A 24524-nucleotide genomic window follows, 5' to 3' on the forward strand; every position below is an offset into this window, starting at 1 on the left:
TGTGCTCTGTCTTCCCCCGTCGTCTCTTGTACACTCTCACACTCCTGTAAATGCGGCTCTTCTTGCAGTTTGTGCGCGTTTGCACGTTTCTTTTTCTCCCCCTTTGGTGACAGGGACGGGAAGACAGAGAGATTTTGTGTAATAGAAAGTGAGAGAGGAAGGGGAGGGAGGTAGCTATAGACGGCAGGGAGGGAAGGAGGGAGGGAGGGGTAAGACAGATAGACAGAGCAGGCGAGCGAAAGGGACGGAAGGGAGGGGAGAGAGAGAGAGAGAGAGAGAGAAAAAAGAGGGGGAGCACATGTGTATGCTTGTCACTAAGGGGCTGGGAGAAGGACTAAGGGAAGCGAGGTAGCTGGCCACAGCCGCCATATGCTGACTGGATTCCTGTTCATGTCTGCTGTGTGAAGCTTGTAGGTTTCTGTTGTGTGCTGGCCGGCTGGGGAACGCACCATGGGAAGCTCACATCTCCTCAACAAAGGCATGCCTCTAGGTAAACAACTAGCACTCTGCTTTTATGTGGGAACTCTCTATGTGTGTGTTGTGTGTGTGTGCGTGTGTGTGTGTGCCAATATTTGTGAACTGACTGTACATTATTCTGCCTTCCTCCTTCCCCTCCCCCTTCTCTCTCTTCTCTCCCCTTTTCCGTCTTCCTCCTCCTCCTCTTTAATTCTCTCTCACTCTATTATCTTTTTTTTTCATCGCTCAGCCTCTCTCGTCACTCAAGAACGGTTAGCCCTTTCTCTAAAGCCCTGTGCGTGTGCGTCTCCCTCTGAATGTGTGTGAAGAGGCAAATCTCTCTGCTATTGAAGGCTGCTTGAACACCTCCATTTGCGGCGACAGAAATAGACCTCTCTCTCTCTCTCTCCTTTCGAGGGCTAGCAAGGACATGACACATATTTCCCTTTCATTGTGCTTCTTTTTCACGGAGAGCCGCTGCCTTGAAGCACACACACACAAACACACACACACACATTTCGCAAGCGCGTCCGCAAATGCACATACAGGGAACTCTAGTGACACACATATTCAAGTATAAACATGAATGCCCAATGCACACAGGCAGGTGATAGGTGCTCGGTGTGATGACAGGGGCTTGAAAAGACTGTTCTAGAAAATGGGATCAAGGTAGAGCTGTGAGGAATAAAAGAGGTAGAGGGTGGGGGGTGGGGGGTCGGGTGTGGAGCAGAAGCAGGAGGAGGCGGCGGAGGAGGAGGAGGAGGAGGAGGAGGGTGTGAGGATAATTGATCATCCACCACCCTTGAGCCGAATTAGTACGTCTGTGCTCACCTAAATCTGGATTTGCAGGAGCCATTTCTCCAGAAAGAAGCCATAATACGTGAAGTCATCAGCTGTATCTCTTGATGATATCAAAGATCAAAGTTGAAGCTCAGATCTTTTTTACTTTCTCTTTCTTCCCTTCCCCCTCCCACCATCCTCCCCTCCTCTCCCCTGCTTTGGGAGAGATCCTCTCCGTATCTGCCCTAACAGGTTGAGAGTTCAAGGTCACGGGAATAACGACGATTACGGTTCATGGGAGGTTTTGCCCTTTTTAAGGTCCGCATGCACAAATCACTTTGCCGGTCAATGATTGTGACGCTGATCTGCTCATCGGGTTTGTTACGGCGCGAGATCGTTGGGCTGTGATTGATAGATGTACCGATTCATGTTTCTAAAGGCAGGGGGTCCTCTGATCTGTCTGATCTGCTCACAAAGGCCCAGATCAGTGACACACATCGGTCCTCTCACTCACTAAATAAGATTCCTTCGATAAATGACTGAAATGTAATCCTGTTTTTCTTTATCTAAACACTAATTTGGCGCACCCGATAGAAACAGCTGATAAGCCAGTTACAAAGTAAAGCGCAGCGTGATTGTGCTTAATGGCCCCAGGCAGTTTCCCACCAGGAGGTTTCATGTAGACATGTTATCACGACAAAGGACAAAATCAAGGAAACGGCTGGTGTGGTGACATGTCGTCAGCTTAGAGAGAATCGGCGTTACATGAAATTGCCATGAGATAACAAGTCATTACAGATCCTTGCTGGAATGTTAAAAATAGATAGCTGCAGTTTACACACACTTAAAAAAAATGCAGTTTAAAAGGTGGGTATAATTTACGGTGTTTAGCAAATACACTGTGGCACTAACAACCATTAAAACACTCGGTCTGTTATGCCCAAAATATATCTAAGTGTAAGAAAAATACTTGAAGAAAGCTTGAGCTAAAATCAACAGTGGAAGATCTGCCAGCCATTACTGAATGTCTGATCACTGATCACAGTGTACTTGATTGAGAAACGCTATTCAGAAACGGGGACATGGAAGTAAGAAGGATGACAGTGTAGACAGATGGCTAAATAACAGCCCTGCAATGTAACATCCAAAAACAACAATTAGGAGGGAAGCTACAATTCAGTTATGAAGACTTAGCACTAAGCACTTATTATCCGAGTGCATGCACCGTTGCTAACTACCTATATGTCGGCATACTCAGATGAGTCTGTTTACAGTAAGACCTGAAGATGACTTTCCAGCAGGTAGTTGCTGTTTTCTTTATTAAAACAATTGCACTGCAGTTTTTTTATGTAAAATAAATCATGTTGTCTTCTTTGTTTTTGAATGCATTACCTATTTTAATATTAGATTAGCCATGTTGACGCTAATAAATTGAACAAGTAAAATTGTAAAAGTGTATGTTCTTGAAGTCGGCCCCTAAACTCCAGTTTAGGAACCCTTAATCTACATACAATTAATGCTTCATAGCCTTAATAATCCATTAGGAGGCCATATATACTCCAGAGTGTCCACACTGACCCCAATCCAATTGAAACTTAAAAGTGATTGTGACTTTTTTCTCTCTGCATGTTAACAGTTAATCCATTGAACCATGCTGGCAGCCATACAATAATCCAGTTACAGCCTGTATTTGAATGTAGTATTTCCTGTGGTGCAAGTATTGTTTGAGGCAGTAGCTTTTCCTGTTTTATGGCAGCATTGCGGTGACGTGCACAGTCTTGACATCGAGAAAGGTGTTCGGAAAGAACTGCAGGTGGTGGAAATGTATTTATTTTTACACATTGAAACAAATATATCATATATATTATCGCATGCCCAGCCTGCAAGATTCTATTTTTTTCTGTAATTGTTAAGTGTCTGATTCAGTGCAGGGCTGCAGTGTATATAGTTTTATTGATTTATCGCACTATGCATTATTTATACTATGAGGCAGAAAATTGCGGCTGTTTTATATTTATTTATTTTTTTATGATGGGAACAAAAAGCTGACGAACCTGAACTGTAACTGTGAGTGAAGACCTTGTGTATGTGTGTGTGTCTGTGTCAGAGGCGCCTGCATGGTGAGCTACTCTATATTTTTTATGTGTATCACTGCATATAGCACTGTATATTAGTCAACCAGCATGGGTCGGAGTGCTGAGCGTGCACCTGTGTTTGTGTGCATGTGGGTGGGGCAGAGTGTTTGTGTGTGAGCACATGAACAAGGGAGGACTGGCGATGAGAGATGTGTCCGTCCCCATTCCTTTACCCCAGGGCTGAAATGTAGGTAGGCAGAGATAGAAAAAAGAAAGAATAAACGACTGCAGAAACATCTCTGAACACTTTGTACCTGGACATTTAGGTGTTTTTTTTTTTTCTTTTACAATGATGATATTAAACGCCGCAATGCTAGAAATGGCAGGAAATGGCAGAGGAGATAAAGAAAGCCTGGGGAAGTGAGACTGAAATGAGAGACAGAGATCTGAAAATATGGCTACAATAGATGAAGGGGCGGTGAGATCAACAGTGAGGGGCTGAAAGAGGAGGAGATAGGGGCTTTCAAACCACGCCATGTCGCTGCATGCCACAGGAGCCAGTAACGTTATAAATTGGCTCCCACGGTCACAGACTGATCACAAGTGCCGACAGCAGCGCTTTTCTTTCTTCTCTTCTTTTCTCTCCCTTGACGGTGGAAAATACAAAAACTGCTGCGGAAATGTGTCCTCCGCCGCGGTTCAATTTCAGTTCAGTTGGAAAGGGACTGAAATGAGATTTAATAGAAGCAGTCTGACCTTATTTCAGAATGTAAAAAGAAAAAAAGAGAGAAAATATTAAAAAGGCGCTTGTGTGCGTAAATTTGGCACTAACTGGAAAACTGAATTGTAGTTTAAATAAGCTCAAATGAAGTATGTAAAAACTTATCAGAAAGGCCACGTGCTATGGTGTGAAAGTGGAAGCTGTGTATGATTAGGTTTCCTTTCTAAGAGCTAACTCCTATTTTCATTATGAGTAAATAGTCAAACGTGTTCTTGGTTATTTCATTAATAGTTTGGTCTATAAATGCCACAAAACTGATGATGTCTTCAGATATCTTTTTTTATTTATTTTTTTATCAGATAACTATTCTAAAACACTAAAATTTTAAATGGAGAATAAGAGAACTAACACATCCTCATATTTTAGAAAGTGGAACTAAAAAAATGTTGCCTACTAATTTTATTTGCATCAGTTGAACACATTTTTAGCTGTGTTTTCATTAATAAACACCAAGAAAATGACCATACTTGAAAAGCTAGAACTAGCAATATTGCTTAAAAATGATTTTAATTTATTTCGGTCAATCTGTTTTTATAGTTCAGTGTTTGTTATATTGTAAACCCACAGATGCTCTGGAAAGGCCTTCTTATGTGAGCGTGTGGTGACAGCCTGTTGTTGTGGTCAAACCTGTGGCCAAGCAGCTTGTTTTGACACATCACTCCCTACTCCGAAGGCTGGCAGACTTCCCGGCAACCTGCACATTTAAAACAAAATGAAAAAAAAATTCTTTGTCATCATCTTTGTCGACAGACAGTCCAAAAACATTTTCTCCTTCCTCTGGGACAGTATTCCAGCTGTTCTTGTGAGCAGGTCAGTGACAGCTGGATGTATGCAGGCTGCAAGGCTTTCCCACCGGCTCTCCCGCTGCAGCCATTGGCAGATGCTTTTCCCGTCTCTTAATGTCAGTCAGACGGCATTACCGTCATTTAGGTCTGATTACACATTTTTGCGAGGGGTGCAGTTTTCATATCTGGAATGTCATTTAGTCCAGCCCCTTAAGAACAGACCACACCAGCTCAGCTGTTACTGTACAGATGGCTATTGTTTTTTTTTTGTTTTTTAGAAAACAATGAACAAAACTTTCCTTTTCTTTCTTGTTTTTAATGTTTCCTTGGGTCCAAATCAATATGTATTATTCATGGTGGTGAATCTGAATTAGAGCATAGTTGCAGAGAAATGCTGGATGGAAAGAAAAAGCAGAGTGGATGCTGTGGGCCCCGTTGGCTGTCAAGAGGCCTGTTTGCACGGTGAAAGCTCCCAGCAGTCACCCAACCCCTCGGCTGTGTGTATGGGTGTGTGTGTGTGTGTGTGTGTGTGTGTGTGTGTGTGTGTGTGTGTGTGTTGGGGATGGGGGGTATTTAATGAGAGAGGGAGGAAAGAGAAGGGAGAAATGGAGAGAGTTCAGAGTTTAGAAACTGAGCAGGCAGAGAGGGAAAATGTCTGGGTAATTATTCATTATAATGAAGGGTTTAACGAGTACTTAATGTGACGGAAAAGTGAGAAAATACATTTAATAAAAGAGACAGAGAAATAATGGCCATTTGTTCGATTTAGAAATTCAAAGAAAAAAAAATGGTTTGTGTGAGAGAGACAGTGTGGGACAGTGTTTTATCATATAGTACTACTCAGCAGTCAGTAGTGCTGGTCCTCCCAAGGTCACGCATGGTGCTGGAATGAGAGCTATTTCCTCCCTCAGTGTGTCCAAGTGTGAGCCGGAGAAATGCCTGGAATCCCTGTTACTTTCTTAAAAAGCGCCATTCAGCTGCACAACTGACAAGAATTTCATTATTTCCTGAAGTCATATAATTGTGAAAGTGTTTAATTACACACCTCATCTTTGAATCCCACTCTGTTCATACACAAACGTAATCTTGTAAAAGATTTGCTGTGCCGTGCAGCAAATCTTACAGTTCAGGCAAGCGTGTCCGAGTTACAATGAAGGCTGTGTTGAGTCTTTTTCGTTGTTGTTCAATTGCAATGTCTCCACTATGCTCCATAGATTTTGTATCGATGTGTAAGTGCAATGGCCTCTGGGCAAATCCTATTAGGGAAAGCTAATGTTTTACCGAGCCACATAAGGCATTTCGAGCAGGATTTGAGTTTCACCTTATTGGTCTTACCACACTGTGGGGGCAGCTTCATCAGATCAGGTTTCATGCCGTAATCTGCAGATAAGAAGACAATGCAGAAAATGGTCAATGGGGCGTGCTACGTTTTGAGATACCTTTGATTCAGTGCGTCTTGTCAGGGTTGCAAAAAAATTGTAATGTACTGCATTACCCTTCAATTTGGTTCTATGAGTGAAAGCACACAGGAGATGCCTTCATCTTTATAGAGTAGAGTTCAATTGAGACATTGTCAGTAATACAACTTGCTGTAGGCAAAGTCATGTACCTGACACTGTAACTCTTAATACAGCAAAAGCACTTCCAGTAAGTATTCTTAGACAAGCTGCTAATGTGATGTATTTTCTTACTCTAAAAAAGATCAAGGAAGAGATTTCTTTATACTATATATATATATATTTTTAAAATTTATTTATCCTTTTGTACATGCTATAATAACAGTTTATATTGATCCTGTGTGCTACTGTTCTTTCTCCTCTGCTGCTAGAACAGCACTGTGGGATCAGTAGATAAGATTATCTTGGTTTATTTTCTCTCCCCATCTTATCTCATCTTATGTTATCTTGAACCTTTGCATTTCTGTCATGTCTTAACCACAGTGCAACTTTAAACCAAACACAACCCAAACTAAAAGGTGTGGTTGGACGCAAGCACTACTGTAGGTGCAAATATGCCTAAATGGCTCGGTGCGTGTATCTTGAATGCAACGGCACAGGAGGAAATGCTGGCGTTCTCATTTTAAAATAACTTATACTAAACAGAATTGTGCAAAGCATTTCAATTATTCTTGTTTCACAATAAACACAGACCCCTCAATCCCGTTTTCAGAAAGCACAGCAGAAAACGCTGCAGTGCACTGAAACGTGAGCCTGAAATGCATGTCATCGCTGCATACATTATTTCCCCATGCATGCACACCGTCTCTGTCAACAAGCAGAAAAACAATGTGTCTCTGCAGGGAAAAACAATAAATCCCCACAATCTTACTGTCCACATTCTCGTTTCTCGAGAAACAGGATTATCATCCACCTACGTTGGGAGAGTTCATTGCATGTTGTTCCGGCGTCTCCCTGTTTTTTTATTCATATTATTCATACGGTTTGCACTTATTCACTCCTGGGAGCTGCCAAGGTTTATCACTGTCCTCACCTTCTAGACACTGTGCTGCTCTAGTGGAGCACATGGAAGGAATAAAATAAGACAAAAACAGCTACTAGTAACTGGCCCAATGCACCTGATGTAACATGTCAACACACTTCCTGCACAGAAAGTATTATTTTTAAAAGTATTGAAATTGTCAATGTAAGCGCCTACGTGGTTGTAGCCTACATGAACGTCCTCCTAAGCCGCTGTAAGCATGTATACTTGTGTGCTGGTGTGTTGGCATTGTTCTATATTATGCTGCTAAAACGCTAGCCTGCTGTGCCGAGTTCCTATAAACAACTGTGATTGGAACTGAGCTGCTCATGTTGGAGCTGGAGCAAATAAATATTGAACCTTAACTGAAATCACTACAATAGCAAAAAGAGAGTAGATGTCTGAGTAGGTGTTGTGTAGGAGGCTGAATCTTCAGTGGCACTGAGAGACGAGGCTGAGGAGAAGCATCTGGACCCATTGTTAAATATCTGGGGTGGTGCATCCCAAGCTATGGCGTAGATCCAATGCAGAAGCATAAATCTAGCTTTGGGTGTCATACACAATCAAAGCGCACCTCTCCAAACCATTTTGCACCAACATAAAATGGTCAAACGAGAAGAAATCTAACAATTGTTGAAAAATCGATGGGATGCAATCATGAAACATGTGAACTAGTGTTTTTTTTTGTTTTGTTTTTTTTGCAGTGTTCCTCAGTATTGTCAAAAAACATGAGAAACGTGAAGCAGGTGTCAGTACAAAAGAGCAAGTTAATTGTGTAAGAGAAGCGTTAAGATGAGTCTATCAGTGATTTTTCCTACCATTTATTTCCCTTATAGGCCACTTAATGATAGCTCCTTACGGAGGAATGTTAATCTTCTAACTAATTTGTGGGACTGCCAAACATCTGTCCACAAGTATGGTTCTCAGGGATCCTTGGCATAGACCCTAAAAAGCTTTTTTTTTTTTTTTTTTTTTTTTTTTTTTAAGTGAACTGTTTAAAATGATGTGTCTTCTTTCTCACAATGTTAAAGCTGGAAAACCACTGTCAACAGTGGATCCATCTGGAGGTCTGAGTCTCCAGAAAGTTTTGGGAGGAATAATTTGAGTAAAATGACAGAAAAGGTTGCTTATTTGAGATGTCAGCCCGCACCTCCCAGATGGAAAGACGTCAGGAATAAGTGAAGGGTGCAGTCAGCATCGGCGGAAAGAGGCAACTCTGCATTTATTTCATCTGGAGTTTTAGAGAGCTGTCAAAACTTTACATGTCAAAAGAGTCCCAATGACAAACAAACACACCGGCTTCGATTTTCCTCAGACTCTACATCCGTCCATCCCTCAGATGTCTTGAGTATCAGTCGATTTATCTGCCAGTGATTTGGGATGATGAAGAGAAAAGAAAGAGAAGGGGAGAGAGATCCAGGAAAATTGCTATAGGAGGGAATATTTCAGGAAAACTAATTCATGCTACTCACATCAGCTGCTGTCCTTGTTAAACCAGAACAAATTTAGTGGGGTCATGTGGCATATCTGGCTTCTTAAATGCCACTTATCCTCCTGTAAGGCCAAGCAGCACTCTGTAGGTAATAGTTTAATCTGAGGAAATGATTTAATAAAGCTGTGGAAAGGTTGCAGGAGTGGCTCACACTTACTCGGTTATTGACAGCTCTTAGTTCACTGGCCACCTCTCTTCACACACATCTCTTATAGTATAGGCAGTTTAGACTTCTGCGTTTAGTTGACGCAGAGGCTACGGCGATAACGCAGACACCTTGGCAGACCCTTGGCAGACCCTACGTAGACCCTACGTAGAGCCTAGCGCCGTAGCTGACGTGTACCTCCCCTAGTATTTCTTCAGCAGGAAGTATTAACAAATATTAACCTGACTGGCAAAAAAGACACAGCGCCAACTAGTGTTTGGGTGGTGGTGTTACAGAGCGAGCCAGACTGATGAGTGCACGAGTCCAAGTATAAATGGCTCGCATTGGTGTTGGCTATGTGCGTAGTTCCTTGTGTTTAAGTCCCACAGTACCATATAAGTGCCTTTAACTGCAGCACTTCCTTACTCATCTGCCTAACACTTACTCAACCAATTCATTGTTTTGATGTTTTTCATGTGCATTTTTCTTGTATATATCTGTAAATAGACACTCTCTGTCAAGCATATATTAAATGGAATCTAGCGCTTTGGGCTGCATGCCTCCTTGTTTTCACCCCCATTTTCTTCCAAGTAAGTGGCTCCCAAGAGTCACTCTCAGCAATTCATTTATATCGTCGTTGAATACTGTATAAGAACTAATTATATGAACTGGTACAAAGTACAAAAAGATACCATCATGATGTTTTTGTCTCTCGATATTTGATTTTACAAGAGCGTTTTTTTTCCGAGGGCAAGTGTATCTTTTTTTGGCATTATTTTCTGCCAGCGTACCTGCAATTCCTCCCTCATCCATCTTCCCTAATTACTGCCTGGAATCAGCACATTTTAGAGTCAAAAAGTCTGTAATAATTAAAGCAAGCCAGTGAAATATTTTAAAGTTATGAGGAGAAATACAGTTGTTGATTATGACCTCACACTATGGGAATTAATTAAGACTGACAGCTGCTCTGGGAGATGTTTTTCTTCTGCTATGCTTATTGTCACAGTTGTCATAGCAACTGCATCAGTCCAATCAGTCCAGCAACATTGTGAGATACAGATGAAGCAGGGCCTCGTGTTTTAGTGAGAAAAATGACAAATAATTAATATTAATAGTGGTGTTTAAGATGCTGTCGGAAGATTTGACCACAGAATGAATGTACATGTAAAGTTCTTAACCCCTGTGTGGTATACACTTTTGGGAACCTCTGGTATACATATTCGGGGTTTGAAGAAAAAAAAAATTAACTTTGTTCTGTTTATCTGACACTTTTTCTGTTTTTGTTTAGGTGTCAGGCCACCCATTGTGAATGGGCCCATGCACCCACGCCCACTGGTGGCACTGCTGGACGGGCGAGACTGCACTGTGGAGATGCCCATACTTAAAGACGTAGCAACCGTGGCATTCTGTGATGCTCAGTCCACACAGGAGATACACGAGAAGGTAACAGACTTATTACACACGGATATCATAACATCATTAAAAAGTTTAGAAATTTCAGTATATTTTATTAAAATCAAATTTATTTTAAAGCTACAGTGTGAAATGTTTGTCTCTCCCATCTGGCAGCGAGTGTAATTACATAAACACCGTTGAGGCATGCATATGACAAGAAACCCTCATTCACCTCTCTTATTTACTCCCTGTCCAATTAGGGAATGCCGTGATAATGCTAATCCTTTGTCCTATGCGTGTCGTAAGAGTTTCTTTTTCATATGTAATGTCAGACATGTTTCTTGGAATGCTTCCTATTCTTTTATTCTTCTATTTTCCTTCCTGACCGCCAGAGACGATCAATAATAAAACCTTAGTTACATCTTTTTACTCTCTTCCCAACCAGCTCTTGCATTATTGCTGGTTCACATAAAACACAACCCGACTGGTGCGTCGGATTTAAATCTTTGGATATTTACCTGGTTCTGATTAGCTTAAGTAATTCAGCAAGAGTTTGATTGTTACAGACGTTCATTTAAAAAGCCCACACTCTAGCTTTAAATTAGATCTAAGTAGAGATAAGATTTCACAAAACAAACAATAAAAATCTCCTACATTCATCTCTGGTATGTCTCTGGTATATTTTGGGACACGTTTGACAAGTAACATTAGGAAACCAAGTTGTGGCGTTTGCAGTTTACCCCATCAATCTCAGATCCAAGCAAGCTTGACGCTGGCGCTGAAACTAATTATCACTTTCATTATTAATTAATCTACTAACTAATCTTTGTCATTAAAATTGACAAAGTTGAAAATGATTTTGAAACTGAAGAACAATGTCCAGTTTTCAGACACACAAAGTAATACTATAGTATGAAAATGCTTATTTTTTGTCCGAGCAAAAGTCCAAAACTCAACATTGGACATTGATCTGTAACTGAATAAGATCAAGATGGCACCAAGCAGAAAATTGAATTTAAGGCTTTTTACAGAAATTTGCTATGATGTATATCAAGCTCATCTTTTAATTTTATACATTACTTTGATTGATAAGTGATCTTGGAACAGGAACATTAATTTGCCAATTCACTGCCCATCATTATGAGCCACAGAGTTGGAAAACAGGTTCATATCATCCTCTATTTGATCACAACATATTTAAATTCCAGACTAAATGGAACAAGTTAATTTAGTCATTTGTTCCATCAACACCTGTGATATCTGAAGTCAAATTTTAATTTTAATACTGTCTGTCATTAAAGAGGCCCAGAAATGTGATAAAAGACAAAAAAGAAATATAAGTTAATAACAATAATATGTATAAATAATAAGAATAAAGAGCACAAAGAAAAAACATCAAATGTGGGTCATGCTCATATCTTGCCACCATGGATCATAAATGGGTTTGTATGTCTGGCAGGGTTACGTCTTGTTCTGGGTGTCTGCCAGACGCTCTCTCTGTGAGCACGCTCAGTAGGCCACAGTGTGGGAGAAACAGATGGCTCTCCCCTTCGCTCACTATCTCTCTCTCTCTCTCTCTCTCTCTCTCTCTCGCTCACTCTCTCTCTCTCTCTGTGTGTGTCTCCCTGGTTAGCAGCCACCTCATTGTGTAATTAAAAGGGCTTCTTTACTGTAATTGAACCGCATGTCATTTTCATCCTCACACAAGAAGCCAACTGCTGGCAACGTTAGAAAAAGATCATACGATTAACAGAGAGACAATTAAAAGGCAGCGGCTGACGCTGAACTGGATTTTCACACTGAGCCATATATTCCTATTCTATGTGATAATCTAATTATCCGCCTCTGAGTCACAATATGTCTTCAGCAGTTTAGACAATCAGACACCATCCTGATCAGGAGTCGCTCAGACTCACGTGTGAATGAGAAACCCGCTAATATTAGACTGCATTGCTAGAGACAGACACCTTATCTTGATTCCTGTGGTTACAAAACGGTTTCTATTGTATTTTATTTTGAGGAAATGCAGTTATTCCTTGCAGGCAGCGACATACAAAAACAGGATATGGGGCGACATTAACTACATCCAGAAAAAAGAACAACATACTGAGAAAGACTGATTGTGAACTCAGTGAACTCTGGCTGCACACGCCAACAAAATAAACTCTTACAGATGATATTTACTCCATGAAGTGTGTACTGCATATAGCCAAATTGGTCTATACTTTCTGCTGCTTTAATTCTGTTCATATTGACAGTTACGTAGCTACATTTCATGAAGATGCACTCATAACAAAATCTGTGCTTTGTTCAGGTCCTGAATGAAGCTGTAGGAGCTCTGATGTACCACACCATCACTCTGATGAGAGAAGACCTGGAGAAGTTTAAAGCTCTGCGTATCATCGTCCGCATCGGCAGCGGTTATGACAACATTGACATCAAATCTGCAGGAGAACTCGGTAAGAAGCTGGAAAAAGGGCTGGAGATCAGTCTTTATGAGTTGACACTAAATCACATTAATCACTGGCAAGGACTTTGTTATATTGACCAGGAATGTACACTTAGGTTTTTCTGTTGGCTGGGTGAGATGACCAAAAACAACAACTACTAACTAATGCAACTCACAAAAACTACAGCTACAAACAAAGCTACAACTTTTTTTTTCTACCTAAGCTCAAAATAGAGTTTCTCTACTGAAACTATATTCAGCATCTTTACAAACATAAGCTTTTTAACACATTTTTCCCAGTATGAAATAGCAGCGCTTCTGTAATTTCTTTCTAACTTGCTGCTTTTTAGTTGTTTTTGTTTGAGTGGTTTTGAGATAGGTGTGGCGGTAACATCACTATCTCATAAAGACACACATTCCCATTCCACTGCATGCTTTTGTTTCAAGTGTTGCTACAGGCTTGTTGTGCTGCAACATTTGGCTTTTAAAGACTAAATTTCAAACAGTACATTAATCTGTTCTGTGAATTCAAACCATTTCTAGTTTATCGTCTACAGAAGCTGGGTTTGGGTGAAAACAAATGGAGCACTAATCTGATTTGTGACATTGTTCAAAAGCTTGAATTAATTCACTGGTTATCGCCCAACTAGGTGTTGTGAAGCTTGAGTCGGGTTTGATTTGCTGCTTGCTGTTTCACCAGCGTTGAGTCTTATTAAAGTAATATGACCTATAGATTCAAAAGTAAAAAATGTGCGTTTAAAAAATTAAAAGCAGACGTTGAAGTTTATTTTCCAAATTAGGAATAGGTGCAATGATGGCACAATTTCTAGGTTCATGTGAAGGTTGTAGGTGTGCATAATTAATCCCATTTTATTTTCAGTTACCTAAGTACTAACTAACTTCTAACACCTCTATAACTCTATGACTTACTCTAAGTGCAACAGAGACACGACAAGCTCAGAAATAAAACTATATTCTCCTTACTTATAAAGTAAGTCAAACAGCCAAAAGGCAGCTGCCATGTTTACAAGAACTCACTCTTTTTTTATTAATCTCTTTCCTGCAACAGCCTGAACTTCACTAACTTCCCCTATCTCCTGCTACCAAGAAACTTTGCTATTTTAAAGTATAGTTTTGTGTTTTTTAGAGAAACCTGCTGACATTGCACCTTCTGCCAGGACTTCGCCACCGAAATAGCTTTTACTAAACTTCATCCCTCCCCACAAATGGCCCTAAAAAAGCTATTACTAATCCTTATCTGCTCTCTGGTCCAACAGGCATAGCTGTATGCAATATGCCAGCCGCCTCGGTGGAGGAGACGGCAGACTCCACGCTGTGTCACATCCTCACCTTGTACCGACGTACCACCTGGCTGCACCAGGTTCGTGGCCCCATGTAGCTGATAAAAGAAACTTAAATGAAGTGGATTTAAACTGACTAATTCAAACTGTATTGGTTAGAGGAGTGCATTCGGTTATCACAATCTCAGTTTGGACAATTACTTATCACTGTCTACTGACGAATCAGCAAAATTGAAACGTTTCATTTTCTTTAGAATGTGGCTGTATTTGAAAGACGTTGATGTAAAGTGTAGAAGGTACAGTAACATGTTCCTCAAATCATTATTTAGACTTCCTTCATAATCATGATCACAATAAAATAAAAGGATTTAGACTTTGGTCTTTAAGTCCTAACAGTAAGACATAAACCTGGGTCATGTTAAGCTGCTATGTTTTTGTCTAATATTTGCATGTGATAATTAATTGTTACTCCTGCCAGGCTCTGCGGGAGGGCACGCGGGTTCAGAGCGTAGAACAGATCCGAGAGGTGGCGTCAGGAGCAGCGAGGATCAGAGGAGAGACCCTGGGAATCATAGGGCTCGGTGAGAAACAACACAAACCCATCTTTAGGCCTCGTCACTCTGAACCAAATACTAGGATCAGCATGTTAATGTGCTCACAATTGCTGAGTTTACATAGACTATGGTTTTCAACTAATAATTAGAATAATAGCTTCATGTATAGTCTCTTAATCGGAGCAGACAAAACATTTAGATAATCCATTCAATGGCAAAATATTAGCTCCCTAATAACCATGTAAAAGCCTGATCTGACTGATTTTCTCTGATTGTAATAAATACACACGTTAGCCCTACGTAGGGTGAGCATCAGGTGACGTGGCGAGTTTCCAGGAAGTACAGAAAGTGTTTGGAAGCCAGAATCATTGTAGGCAGCAGATTATTAAAAAACAAAAGCAGCCATAGAAAACAATAAAATAAAGTCAACATCTTACAGGGTGTCAAAGGCCAAGGAGAAGAGATGGGTTCTGGGAAGTGACTTAAAACAAACAGAGAAGTGGCCTGTCTAATGTACAGAGGCAAATCATTCCACAATTGTGGAGCAAGGAATGGTCCCCTCTGAGCTTCAGTTTAGTTTTTGGTAAACTCAGGAGCAGCCGTACAGCTGACCTGAGAGAGCGGGTGTACCAAGTAGTCGACTTTACTGCTGGACTAATTGCCTTCACTGTACCTTCATAGAAGACAGGTGAGGAGCCCAGTAGGTCGTTGCAGCAAACTAGCAGCGGTTCATCAATTAAATGTTATTGAAGGTGTCGATTTATAGGCTTAACATATCAGCACACAGTATTGATAAGTGCAAGTGTTTATGTTCAGTTCTGTTGTGTTCTATTAGTTGACATTGCTGCTGTGGTTGTTTATGGTGTTGACGTGGGCTACAGCCGACCGTGGACCGTGTTCAACAGTCCGTAGCTTCTTTTGTGTGAAACGCTACAATATGCATTCAGGTCAAGAACATAGATTTCATTGTTGCAAAGCATTACTTTCTACTGTGTTTTTATGTGTGACGTCATCGACTAGTCGACACAGACTCGATTTTCACCATATATTAATTGCAAGTCGTTCAAGCCCTAGTAATGAAGGTGTGGCAGCTCAGAGAGGCAGGGTGAGACGAGACCACTGAGAGATTTAGAAGCAAACAAAAGCATTTAAAAATGGATCCTAAAATGTATGGGCAGCCTGTGGACTGAGGCTAAAATGGGGGAAATGTGCTCGTGTTTACGTGTGCCAATTAAAAGACGTTTCAGGTTTGGTTGAAGACGTATAGTAAATGTTGGCAGGTTTTTAACCATTAAGCAGTTTCTCTGTTTTAAATTTTAATTCATGAAGTTTTGCTCCCTGCTCAGCTAAACTGGCTTCCCAAGGAGTTACTTCCAATAAAATATAAGCGGATTAACCAGAAGCAAAATGCAAATCTCTTTCCTGTAGATTGTGAGAGTTTTTTTTTTTTCAGTTAATAATGAGCAAACCTGTGTCCAGAGCATTATATAATTTGTGGAAGTTCAAAAAAACAGGGAAGGTTAACTATGTTTTTTTTTTTTTTTTCTACTTTCCATTCAAATGAATTTGTATGTAAAATGCTCCTGTGTGCATATTGATGTGTGTGTGACTCCATGCCTGTGGCTGCTCATGTGTTTCTAGGTCGGGTGGGCCAGGCTGTTGCACTCCGAGCCAAGGCCTTTGGCTTCAATTTGGTTTTCTATGACCCTTATTTGGCTGACGGAGTAGAACGATCCCTGGGACTACAAAGGCTCAACACACTACAGGTAACACACATACTTACTGGAGTGAGACCGTTTTGTGTTTGAGACTTACAAATGTTTCCACCACTTATGTTTTATAGGAAACAGTTATTTATGCTGACAAGAAGCCCTTCCAGACCTCCACACCCTTTAAGCCAGCCAGTAAATCATTTACCTTGATTCTTACTGGCGTAGCTAATGGACATTTTATGGTGCTGAGGCTGTAAAAGTACTGAAAGCTAATCCATTTCCAGGCCTAATTTCTTTTTTAAATGATTCAGGGACTCAGTTTAGCGAGAAATTGCAATGGATTTGGATTTTAAGCAGTGGCATGACATTTGCCTGTCTGTGAATGAGTTTTGCATTTGCCCACATCCCCACTGCATTGCACTGCACATAACACAGACATCAGCAAAGTATTTATCTGTGATACCTGACTGTCTCCTCAAAATCATTTCCACCTCTGCCTCTCTTCCTCCTCAGGATCTGCTCTTTCACTCTGACTGCGTCTCTCTGCACTGCAGCCTCAATGAACATAACCACCACCTGATCAACGACTTCACCATCAAACAGGTAGAGAACAGCTCACACACACTCATACACACACACACTTAAATGATTTATTTATCCCAACATCAACTACTACATCCCGTAGCTATAAATATTAAACAGGCAGATACCCAGGGAAGCCCACCACCTACATACAGATTAATGAGTTTCTGTACTGTGTGCACAGAATATCTATTGATGCTGGCTCTTCTTCAGCCCGGAGGATTATACACTAGCTCTTAAACAATTCTGACCTTGCTGCAGGAGCAGCACTGAATAGACAATTGCTTTATGGGAATAAATAAAACATCACATATTTATTTTAATGGTTAGGTTTCAGTGTGAATTTCTGAGAGCAGAATATGTGATTTTGAATAGATGTGCTGCATTTATCCTGTTTCATATTTAATGTTATTGTGACTTTAAATGTCCCCAAGACAAAGTGGACCAATTTTTACATTTAAATCTGGTGTACTGCTTTAAGTTGGAGTAAATCACTGGCTTTGTGTATGTGTATTAAAGATGCGACAGGGGGCGTTCCTGGTGAACACAGCCAGGGGGGGCCTGGTGGATGAGAAGGCCCTGGCTCAGGCCCTGAAGGAGGGGAGGATACGTGGAGCTGCTCTAGATGTTCATGAGACAGAGCCTTTCAGGTATTACATTTTTTACATAATATAACCTATCAAGGAATTTAAATCTAGTTTTATAGACACAAAAACATGTATACAGTAGTATTACACTGATCGGCCAGAACATGAAAACCACCAACCTGTGAAGGTAATAACATTGATGATCTCATTAAGAAACCTGGATTCTGGCAATTTGGTGGATGCAATATTGATCATCACCTGAACATTGGTGCAGACCAACCACAGCTGCATGGCAACAGCAAGGGGGTGTTCCTTGTATCTGTGTGCCGTATGTTCCCCAAACACCCATGCACCCAGCGACACCCATGCACCCAGCCATCCGCATGATGCCAAAGATAACAAGATGCACCAGACCAGGCTACCTTCTTCCATTGCTCCGTGGTCCAGTGTGTTCTCATACCTATCTGACACCTACCTATCAGAACCAGCATGAACCTTTTCCTCAGTTTGAGCTACAGTTGCTTGTCTGTTAGATCAGAGCACATGAGCCAGCGTACAATCCCCAAGTGTATCAGTGACCCTTAGCCCTCCATGACCATATCACTAGTTCATAGTGTTTCCTTCCTTGGACCACTTTTTATAGCTACACTGACCACCACAGGCCAGGAACTCACCACAAGAGCTGCATGTTGCATAGACATCAGAATTAGGCCTTTGTCAAACTTGCTCAAAGTCTTCCAAAGATATGTCCTGATTATACACTGCTCAGAAATATCAAAGGAACACTTTGAAAAGACATCAGACCTCAATGGGAAAACAAATCATGCTGGATATCCGTACTGATATGGACTGGGTAATGTGGTAGGAACAAAGAGATGGCACATCATTTGATGGAAATGAAAATTATCAACCTATAGAGGGGTGAATTCAAAGAGACCCCAAAAATCAAAGTGAAAGAATTATGCGGCAGTCTAGTCTATTTTGCTGAAATTTCATTGCAGCACCTCAAAATGGAACTTAGTAGTTTGTATGGCCCCTACATGCTTGTATGCATGCCTGAGAATGTTGGGGCATGGTGTCCTGGGGTATCTCCTCCCAGATCTGGACCAGGGCACCAGTGAGCGTCTGGAGAGTCTGTAGAGCAACCCGACGGTGTCGTAATGACATAATGTCCCAGAGGTGCTCTATTGGATTTAGGTCAGGCGAGTGTGAGGGGGCAGTCAGTGGTATCAATTCCTTCATCCTCTAGGAACTGTCTACATACTCTTGCAACATAGTGTTGTGTACCAGGAGGAACCCAGGACCCACTGCACCAGTGTAGGGTCTGACGGTGGGTCCAAGGATTTTAATCTCGATACCATGGCAGTCGTTGCCGTTGTCTAGCTGGTACAGGCCTGTGCGTCCCTCCATGGCTATGCCATCACAGACACACCACCAAACTGGTCATACTGAATGATGTTACAGGTGGCATAATGTTCTCCATGGCTTCGGGGTGAACCTCCTCTCATCTGTGAAAACCACAGGGCGCCAGTGGCAGATCTGCCAATTCTGGCTTCACAGGCCTACTAGAGGATGTCGGGCCCTCAGACCACCCTCATGAAGTCTGTTTCTGATTGTTTGGTCAAAGACATTCACACCAGTAGCCTGCTGGAGGTCATTTTGTAGAGCTTTGGCAGTTCTCATCCTGTTCCTCTTAGCACAAAGAAGCTGATACAGGTCCTGCTGCGGCCCTGTCCAGCTCTCCTAGAGTAACTGCCTGTCTCCTGGAATTTCCTCTATGCTCTTGAGACTGTGCTGGGACACAGCAAATCTTCTGGCATTGGCACATATTGATGCGCCATCCTGGAGGAGTTGGACTGCCTGTGTAACCTCTGTAGGGTCCAGGTATCGCCTCATGCTACCAGTAGTGACAGTGACCCTAGCCAAATGCAAAACTAGTGGAAAACAGAGAAAAGATGAGAAGAGAAAAAATTCCAGTAGCCTCCACCTGTAAAACCATTCCTGTTTTGGTGGTTGTCTCATTGTTGCCCATGTAGTTCACCTGTTGTTAATTTTATTAACACCAAAGCAGCTGAAACTGATTAGCAACCCTCTCTGCTACTAAACTATCCCAGAGGTTTAACCGACTTGATGCTGTACTCTGATTAAAAAGTGTTCCTTTCATTTTTTAACAGTGTATAATTAACTGATGTATCATTTGATGGATTATTAAATGACAGTTTGATAGTCTGTTCACTGCTTGAGTCAAACAAAATGCCAGCATGTTAAAAAAGACAAAACAAGCAATTTAAACAATGTCACCACTGATCTGGTAAATTATGTATGTGTTGTTGCTGGCAATTTGTAGAATGAGTGATTCAAAATATTGAATAGCGGCTCAGGCTGATTGCAGTGTATTTACATGTGTCAGTTTCAGTCAGGGTCCGCTGAAGGATGCTCCCAATCTGATCTGCACACCGCATGCTGCTTGGTACAGCGAACAGGCATCGCTTGAGATGCGTGAGGAAGCAGCCAGGGAGATCCGAAGGGCTGTGACAGGTAGTACACACACACACACTGTCATGGCAAGACACAGAAAACATGACCCCTGCTAGAAAATGTGAACCGAAGTAAAAAAAAAAAAAAAAAGAAATATATATATATATATATATATATATATATATATTTTTTTTTTTTACCCAGGTGTATTGCTACAGGCCCGTCACATTTCTTATTCTTCCCATTGATGTGGTTTCCCCTGTGGCTCTGTCAGTTTACAACAGGCTGTTTAATCTTGTCCTAACGTTTGGCATAAAGTGGGTCAGTGTGGAAAAAATAAATCACATATACTTTGAAATGTAGCACCGTAACACTAACTAACTAGCTCCCAGAAGTGACTTGTAGAACACGGGACCAATAATTTAAGGCCCGTTACTTCCATAGTTGACATATTTTTCCATCTTTCTTTTGTCTTTTTTCAGGTCGCATCCCAGACAGTCTGAAGAACTGTGTGAATAAAGAGTTCCTCACTCAGAACAACCACTGGGCAGGAGTCGACCCAGCTGCCGTTCACCCGGAGCTCAACGGGGCTTATAGGTAACAGCTGACTTGAATTCTTTCATCTGAATGAACAATTATTTCACAAAAATCTTGGAAAATCAGTTAGATTAGTTAGTTATAAATCTGCAAATGACGATATAGAATGTAGTTAGTGATATGTAGCATGTTGCAGCCTTGTTGGATCTACAGAGTGTTTGCAAATGTGATGACAGCAATGACTACATATGATAAAGGAGGCAGCACACTTGTCTATAATTATACTGACGGACAGATAGTGTCTCCGCATGGCATGAGGAATTCAACCAGGCAGTGACAGAAAACGACAACAACATACTGGTTGCTGAGGAAGTGTGTTTGTGGGGGGGATCACAGTCCAAAATAGCAACACAATTCACATGAGAGGTTCACAGCTCACAACTCCTGTTATAACACCGCTCTCCATTCTATGTTATTAAAAATTGAACAGTTTTTGTTTTATATTCCTCTGAGACTTCGGTCATCCACAAAATAATGTAATAAGCATTTTGTTCTGCTTATAGCATTAATAACAAATGTAACATTTCCACCCAAAATAACCACATACATTTAGATCATTCACAATTAAGCTCTGCTGGACAAATGTAACCATGATGAATGAAATTCAATTAATTTCTGTTGTATTAAAGTTTTTAAGTGGTCAAATAAAACAAAATCTATCTATGATAGTTGGTTTGGTTTTAATAATGTTACATAAATCTACTGCCATTTGAATGCCTCTCTACTGTTGTTTCAGTCTATTGACTCTCCTCTCAGGTATCCCCCAGGTGTGGTGAGTTTGCCAGCGGGCGGCCTCCCTCCACCCGTTGAAGGCATAGTTCCGAGCGCCGTGCCCATTACGCACACCCTCCCGCCTGCTGTCACACACCCACCCCACGCCCCGTCTCCGGGACAAAACACAGTGAAGCCACCGGAGGGCGACAGAGAGCAGCACCCGAATGACCAACTGTAGCCACACATCCACTCACAAAACACGCTTGCCTGTGTTGTCTGGTGACTGGGGGAGGTTGGCAACTGGTGTCATAGCGATAAGTTCCTATAGTGACAGGTGCGGCGTCAGACCGGTCAAGGTCCCAATAACAATCGATGATTCACAACTCTCTGGTAATTGGTTCCCATCAGCCAGTTCAGTCTCCAAAGAGGAAGAAGATGAGAAAGAAGAGTGGATAGCTGTTGAGATGACATGGCAGCTGTCTTCTGCCCCGACAAGATGATCTTTGCGTTCTATGCCTGAAATAAAAACATTAACTGTCTGTTGATTTGGGAAGAAAAAATACTGAATCAAACTCCGCTGTCTTAGACTGTAGTGTGTCGAAAGTTAGAAGGGTGAGATTCATGTCTTTCTCTCTTTTCGGTGTCCTTTCCTTAGTTTGACGTACAAACAAAGTTAGTAGGTTATGAAATGAATGTAACCTGTTTGTGTACAGTTTTTAGACTTGCCGCGAGAACATACTGATATTTGTATTTCAGTCTTAACAAAAAGAAAAGTGATCTCTCTGTGTAGCCAAACTGGTTTGAGAATACGATGTTTTTTTTTTTTGTGTCCCCAAATTAGCAAGCCCCCTACCCCCAAAAAAGAGGCAGCTTTTTGCACACCATCTCAGGAAATTAAGTTTCCGCAGTTGGTATATTATTTTTTAAAAGGTTTTGTTTTATAAATTCCTTTTTATGCCACTTAGTGCTTTTGTTTTTCTACCTGCTTGCCTTTTTGTGTCCTGCTACATTAGAAGAAGAACTTTACCAAGAGCTAAAGTTGGTTCTAATGTGTGCTTTTGTTGGTTATGTTTAAGGGGCATGTGATTTTGCTCTTGGGACTTGTGTAAATGTTTGACCCAAATCGAGGGGGTTGTAGGAGGAAAGGCTGCAGGGAGGTGGAAAAATGGTATGCTTGGCTGGGGCAGCTTCATTCTTTGTCACAACTGTAATTGATATGTGTGCAAGGTGATGCACTGAGAGTTTGTGGCAGACTACAGTTTGAGAAAAGGGGATTTCATCTTGTCTTATTTGTGTCTAATGAGTCAGTTCTACCCCTTTTGCTCACAGTAATTATGCAGGTCATGGAGCATGAACAGTTTCATGAGTCATTGTTTTGCATCATGCTGCTAAATAAGTATTTTCCTGAAGTTGCCCTTTAGGCTACAGACATCACCAAACACACTTGCCAAAAATCGCCTCATTTGAAATTCTGAACCTATTTGTACAGATGTCACATCCAGTTAAGAAAAGTTAATGGTTACTGACAGATATGGAACTGTTGTGTGCTTGAAGTTGGACCAACCAACCAACTATAACTTATTAGTTTGGTCAACCTTCTAAAAGAGGAACAACATACTTGTGAGAATGAAAAAAGTATCTTTCATATATGCACAATGAAGTAAAGACATTTGGTGATAGCATGTCAGATTTCTGCAATTTCCGCCGACTAGTATCCCTTTAATCTTCCAAGATGGGTCCTTCCTGAGTATACCGTTTAGCCACCCTCTGTGGCCTCTGTGTCTATGTGTACATATGGTGTTCTGCCTGCCTGTGTCAATGTGACTTGGTTGTATCTGTGTCTAAAAGAAAAAAAAAAGCAGCACTGGGAGGAGGGGTGGTGGCAAGTACTCTCCACAAGGCATCATTACAAAGACTGCCATCTAAATGCACAACAAAACTAAAACTGCTTTGAACTTGGCTTAGAATTCAGCCAGTAATCTGTATTTCTACTGGTTACATTCCCACAATGTCAACAATATGCTGATATAAAATATCCATAACTCCTCTCTGGAATATTTATTACTGATTACAGTTCATGTGTTATCAGGCCAGCGGAGTGACGGTGCTTTCTGGATCCCCTTCTACCAGCAGCTGAGTAGTCAAAACAGTTTACTGTTGCCTGCCTGGTCTTCTTCATGGTGAGGTAGTAAGCGTAGCAATCAGGGATGGAAATTCCACTAGCCATTGGTGGGTATTTTACAGCTTAGGCCAGTTTTGGGTTCTCACTGAATCTGAGCATCTCATACAGAAGGTACTGTCAGGCTAGAGCCCAAAAATCCCCAAATCTGTGCTGAAATATCCTGATCTCAAGCTTTCCTCACCAGATGCCTGTCATTTTGTGGGGGAGAAACTCTTTGCTAGTTCTTCCTGATGTTAACTAAAAGCATTCCTCCTTCAAACCGACGGGTGCCACACCTCCAAATGACAGACGAGCTTTTAAAGTGTCGAGGTGCTCCTTGAAGTTCCATCCCTGGTAGTAACACACAGTCCACTGTTGCCTACTTTGGTCCCCTTTATGGTAAAGTAGTAGGCGTAGCAATATACAGTATACATATTCTATATTCTACAGTAAATATCATTATTTTTGGTCAAAACTGACAACCTGAAAAAGATATGTTTGTGACTGTATGCATTTGTATGAATTATTTTAAAAGGAAATAAACTGTGGAAAGGTGACACCTGTGTCTTGATACTGATTTGTTTGTATAGTCTCAAACACTTTACACTTTAAAAACACTTTACTCTTGGAAACCCTAAAAGTTGTAAATAAATGCCTTCAAAGATACATTTCAGGAAATAGAGTAGAAATAGAAATAGAGTCTGAGAACAGTTTACAATGCTGTATTCTACTTTTGGTAATTACTTTATGTTTTTGGAGTTGCCTCATCACAGCAGATTATGGCAGATTATGATTTTTACTTTCATTTGTCATCTTATATGAAAAAATTAATTACCTTCGGTATTTTTGGAGAAAAAAAATGCATATGCAATAGTTATTTTCATTATTTCCATTGAAAATAATATTTTTCGATTCTATTTTCAGCCCCAGCTCATCTTCTGTAGACTGCATTTCAACATCCTTGTCAAAGATACAGCAAATGTAGCCTGCATACCAACAAGC

At 41.1% G+C, this 24524-nt stretch overlaps 1 protein-coding gene across 3 annotated transcripts; it reads left to right on the forward strand.

Annotated features, from left to right (window-relative positions):
* Window positions 1-253: 253 nt before the first annotated feature.
* Window positions 254-24079, forward strand: LOC311492047 (C-terminal-binding protein 1). 3 transcript variants are annotated; one of them, XM_084550173.1, is made up of 11 exons: window positions 254-490; window positions 10281-10435; window positions 12702-12846; window positions 14114-14217; window positions 14616-14718; window positions 16333-16457; window positions 16917-17006; window positions 17505-17635; window positions 19983-20110; window positions 20533-20647; window positions 21404-24079. In XM_084550173.1, the coding sequence occupies exons 1-11, from the start codon at window positions 451-453 to the stop codon at window positions 21597-21599; spliced, it is 1332 nt and encodes a 443-aa protein (XP_084406299.1). In that variant the 5' UTR covers window positions 254-450; the 3' UTR covers window positions 21600-24079. The 3 variants fall into 3 exon arrangements, with proteins under 3 accessions (XP_084406299.1, XP_084406300.1, XP_084406301.1); XM_084550174.1 differs by having other exon boundaries at window positions 19989-20110; XM_084550175.1 differs by having other exon boundaries at window positions 21384-21554.
* The last annotated feature ends 445 nt before the right edge of the window (window positions 24080-24524 follow it).

The sequence above is a fragment of the Chelon labrosus genome (genome assembly GCF_963514085.1).
Source record: "Chelon labrosus genome assembly, chromosome: 8".
NCBI lineage: Eukaryota > Metazoa > Chordata > Actinopteri > Mugiliformes > Mugilidae > Chelon > Chelon labrosus.